At 50.7% G+C, this 4,991-nt stretch overlaps 1 protein-coding gene across 1 annotated transcript; it reads right to left on the minus strand.

The window, feature by feature from the left end:
- Nucleotides 1-2,021: 2,021 nt before the first annotated feature.
- On the minus strand, nt 2,022-4,567 carry PIGC (phosphatidylinositol glycan anchor biosynthesis class C). The gene is made up of 2 exons (XM_035102114.3): nt 4,309-4,567; nt 2,022-3,936 (listed from the first exon to the last, which is right to left on the minus strand). The coding sequence occupies exon 2, from the start codon at nt 3,817-3,819 to the stop codon at nt 2,926-2,928; it is 894 nt and encodes a 297-aa protein (XP_034958005.1). The 5' UTR covers nt 3,820-3,936; nt 4,309-4,567; the 3' UTR covers nt 2,022-2,925.
- Between the last annotated feature and the right edge of the window lie 424 nt (nt 4,568-4,991).

Here is a 4,991-nt window from a genome sequence, read left to right on the forward strand (position 1 = left end):
CACAGACAACTTTCCAATACTGCCTTTTACATGAAATTGGACTCAGACCCCACACAAGCATACAAAAAAGAACTGAACAAGATTATTAAGGAGCTACCCCTACACATCCAAGAACAGATCCTCACAAACACACCAGCGGAACCTCGGCCAGGAACTTTCTATCTTCTACCCAAAATACACAAACCAGGAAACCCAGGACGCCCCATCATCTCAGGTATTGGCACCATTACAGTGGGTGTTTCCGGCTATATGGACTCTGTTCTGAAACCATATGCTATCAGTGCTCCCAGCTACGTACGTGACACCACAGATTTTCTGAGGAAAATACAATATTTGAACAATCTTCCTAACAATACTATACTAGCCACTATGGATGTGGAATCTCTATATACCAACATCCCACACAATGATGGTTTACAAGCCATAAGGAACACCATTTCAGATAAAACCACAGCGGACTTTGCTACCAAACTCTGCCACTTTGTCCTTACCCACAACCACTTCAAATTTGGTGATGACCTGTTCCTCCAGATCAGCGGCACAGCCATGGGCACCCGCATGGCCCCACAGTATGCCAACATCTTCATGGCAGATTTAGAACAACGTTTCCTTAACTCCTACCCACTCAAACCTCTCCTGTACCTGCGATACATTGACGATATTTTTATTATCTGGACACATGGACAACAGACCCTGGAAACCTTCCACCAGACATTCAATGACTTTCACCCCACCATCAACCTAACAATGAACCAATCTATGCAAGAAATACATTTTTTGGACACTACTATAAAAATACAGGATGGACGTATAGACACCACCTTATACAGAAAACCAACTGACCGACAAACATATCTACATGCTTCTAGCTACCATCCCAAACATACCAAACAATCCATCGTATACAGCCAGGCCTTACGTTACAACCGCATCTGTTCCAACTCTACAGACAGAGAATCTCACCTAAGAGATCTACAGCAAACCTTTTTAGAACTAAAATATCCACCTGATGAAGTTAAACAACAGATCAACAGAGCCAGACAGATACCTAGAGAGAACCTGCTGCAAGACAGACCCAAAAAAGAAAATAACAGAACACCACTAGTCATCACATACAGCTCCCAAGCTAAAACAGTACAACGCATCATCAGAGATCTACAGCCTCTCCTGGACAATGACCGCTCCCTTTCTCAAGCTCTGGGAGGAAGACCTTTCATTGCCTACAGACAGCCACCCAATCTTAAACAACTCCTCACCCACAATAATACAACCACCAGACTTAACATGGACACTGGTACCAGAGCCTGCAATAAACCCAGATGCCAACTTTGCTGCCACATACACCCAGACAACACCATTACTGGCCCCAACAACATCCAACATACCATCTCAGGACTATTTAATTGCTCATCCTCTAACATTGTGTATGCCATCAAATGCCAACAGTGCCCTTCAGCTCTCTATATTGGACAAACAGGCCAAACCCTACGCCAAAGGATAAATGGACATAAATCTGACATCAGGAACCAGAAGACAGAAAAACCAGTAGGAGAACACTTCAATCTCCCAGGACATTCTATACAAGATCTCAAAGTAGCTGTCTTACTACAAAAGAATTTCAGAAATAGACTGGAAAGAGAAGTTGCTGAATTGCAACTTATCACCAAGCTCAAAACCATGGAGGGACCTGGTTTGAACAGAGATATCGGGTTCTTATCTCATTATACATGATAAGCGATCTTCAGCCATCTCAACCCTTGCTTTTTCATGCAAAACCTTTTGCAGTCGTTTGCGGTCATCAACAGCTATCAGTCAGTCAATCACCCATTTCCACCACCCTTCTGAGTGATCCCCCCTCCCCATCCCCACCCCTCCCCACCCCTTCTCTACATAAGTGCCTGGAAACTTCCATTTCACTGTATCTGAAGAAGTGTGCATGCACACGAAAGCTCATACCAAAATAAAAACTTAGTTGGTCTTTAAGGTGCTACTGAAGGAATTTTTTTATTTTACCAAAGGAATAGATAGAGAAAGTTGGTTTATTATATGACATGGAAGAGACATGCATAATCTATAAATGCTGCTTCAGACAGCAAAATTGCAACGTAAGATGAAATGGAGAGTTGGGTAGGAAGAGTATATCTGTCCATAAGCACCTGTGTGTTGGGTCCTTGGAAGTGCTGAATGAAGGTCCTTGTGGGAGCTAGGAGAGCCACTGGCTACCCTTTTCCTTCATGGAGAAGGGAGGAGGCTTTGAGGTGAGCAACTCCCAGAGTTCATGCCCATTTATCACATCACCATCTTGCAAATTAAGAGCTTGGAAGACTCTCCTTCTAGCAGGCTGTGACTGAGCGGTTTCCCTTTTGTCTGCTCTCTGCCTTCAAATTACCCTGACATTATTTTGATGGTCTCCATGCAGGGGATGAACAGAATGTGCCTGGTAATGAAATCAGCATGTGCTGACCTTTAGGCAGGGTGTGAGGAACTCAGAAGAGGCCTGAATGCCTTTCAGGAGACAAGGCTGGTAGCAGGGTCACTCTTGTCCTTTTAGGCTATTTCAACCTTTTATAGTTCTGCCATGATCTGCAGTAATAAACGGTAGAATTAACTGACCCACTGCCGTCTTAAGCACATCCAGCACCACGCGCCTGCTGCCACTCTAGGCAGTAGTCTCGCTGGTTCTGCAAGAAGAGGAGAGAAAGCTTTTGCCGCCTCGCATGGAGCTCCTGGCTGCCGCGCTCAGCCGGACACCAGCCGTTCGGTGCCCCTTTGGTGCCTCTGGTGGCCAGGCGCCCTGGCGCATTGCGCCACCCAGCCCGGGCCTAGAGCCGGCCCTGCCCACACCTATTCACAAGGCCCCAGTATCTCAGAGGAGATGCTTTTATTTTGGCATCAGCAGCTGCCTTTCTTAGGGCCTGGCCTGCTTTACATGAGGAACTTGGAGAGGTCTTCCTTGATTTCAGCTTCATCCCAAGGCCCGTGGATGTTGTCTTTGAAGAGCTGCAGCTTGATGAGGCAGTAAGGACACAAGCATGAGATGGAGACGAGAAGAAGGGCAAAGAGAACCATGCCAACGCTGGATATGGTCAGCAGGCCCACCAAGGCAGACAGAGCAAAGAGCAAAGTGGCGACAACATAGCAGCGGGGAGTCTGGGCTTTGAGCTTCTTTTGCAGCATGGGCCACAGGGCAAAGATCTGGATAGCGAAGGTCACCATGACGAAGGCGTGCAAGGAGCGAGGCAGCCGCGAGGCCAAGCAGACCGAGGCAAAGATGGCCATGTTAAGGGACAGAGTGCTGGAAACAATGGCAGCATTGGCGCCATAGTCATAGAAGATCAGGTGTCCCAGGAGCATGAGAAAAGACATGGCGTAAATCGTGTCTGTGCTGATGGTCTCGGTCAGTGTTTTCAACACGGGGGAGAAGCCGTAGGTGAAGGCCACAAACACCACCGTGTTTTTCAGATCTGCCCAACGCGTCTGGCCACTCTGGTTTCTCCCCATTCCCGAGTCCAGTGCGTCAAAAAGGACGTAACCAATCAAGGAAAACACCAGGCCAGCGCCAAATAACCACTGGGGAGCCAGCAGCCCCACATCCATGTACCGCCAGATGACGACAAAGACGCAGACACTGCACAGCTGCTGTATGACCACTCCGGACTCAAACACCACTGCCCAGTACTGGTACTTGCGGGCATGGATGTTCTTGCATAGCTGTGCTAGGAAACTCTGGTCCACATAGTTATCAGGAAAGGGCTGCCTTTTATACAACACTTTCTGCCAGCGCTGCCTTGTGTTTGGTCCCAGCTGAGCAGGCAGCATGATTCTGGCCAAGCCCTTGTCTCACGGCTCTCTTTGCAGCGGAGTTCCTTACAACATCAATGGATGATGAAAGTCATGCCCAGACTTGTCCCTGGTTTTCAAGGTCACAGCTCGCACCTAGAAAGAAAACAAGTCCGTCAAGCCCAGATCTGCAGGTCAAAAGCACAGCAGTCAGTTCCCCTGGTCAGAGAGAGAAACCACCAAGAGAAGCTGCGCTACAACACCTGGGGAGCCCACTGTCTCTGCCCCTCCTAGGTGGTCACATTGCTTGGCTTTTCCCTCCTCCTGCCCTTCATGATCGCCAGTAACCAGAAGTCAACAAAATCTATTGGCTTTACTTGTAAGCAAACACGCTAAGGATTTGGAATTTAGGCTCCATGTGTTTTTTCTTTGGCCTCCTCTTGTGCAAGCTGTCCACACACGTGAAAGTTGTCCAGGGGAGACGGAAAGTGGGAGGAGGGACCTCAAATGTGTATGAAAAGACTGTACCTTAATGGTGCCATTTCAGGTCACTCACTTCCGCCTCTTCCTACAGCGCCAACGTCCACCCGCCAGCTGCTTGGGCTGGAGATCCCTCCGTTTCCCAAGCGAAGGATCCCCGGGATTCCCACTGGCTTGCGACCCGCTCAGATCCCCCCCCCCCGCTCCCGAGCGCTCCTCCGGCGACCTCTCAGGGCCCCAGACAAGCCAAGCCAGGCGACGGCGGCGCGCTCCCGGCAGCAGCGTCTGGCAGGCGCGCGCACGGGGCGGGGGAGGCCGAGAAAGAGGGCAGTCGCGGCTCCCTCCCTCCCTCCCTCCCTTCGCCGTGCGCCAAGCAGCACATCCGGACGTGCGCGATCCCGCTGCCCTGCGCCACCCCGCGGGCGGTGACGCGAAGGTTGCCCCGCGCGCGCGACCCCCGGGAAGAAGAGGCGAGGCGAGGCGAGGCGAGGCTTCTCCCGGGAATGCTCACCTGGAAGGGGCTCGCCGGCAAGGCGAGGGGAACTGTGGAACTCCCTCCCACAGGACACTAGGCGAGGCTTCCCCCGAGAGGAGAGGAGAGGAGAGGAGAGGACGCTCGAGGGCTCGTGGCCGCCTTGGCTGTGCTCAAAGGAAGGGGGACGCATCTGGTCGGCGGCGCCCCCGGGAGAAGTTGATACCTTTACTGGCTGGTTTAGGTTCACAGCCAGGAA

Source organism: Zootoca vivipara, chromosome 7, assembly GCF_965207765.1.
Source record: "Zootoca vivipara chromosome 7, rZooViv2.hap1.1, whole genome shotgun sequence".
Taxonomy (NCBI): Eukaryota; Metazoa; Chordata; class Lepidosauria; order Squamata; family Lacertidae; genus Zootoca; species Zootoca vivipara.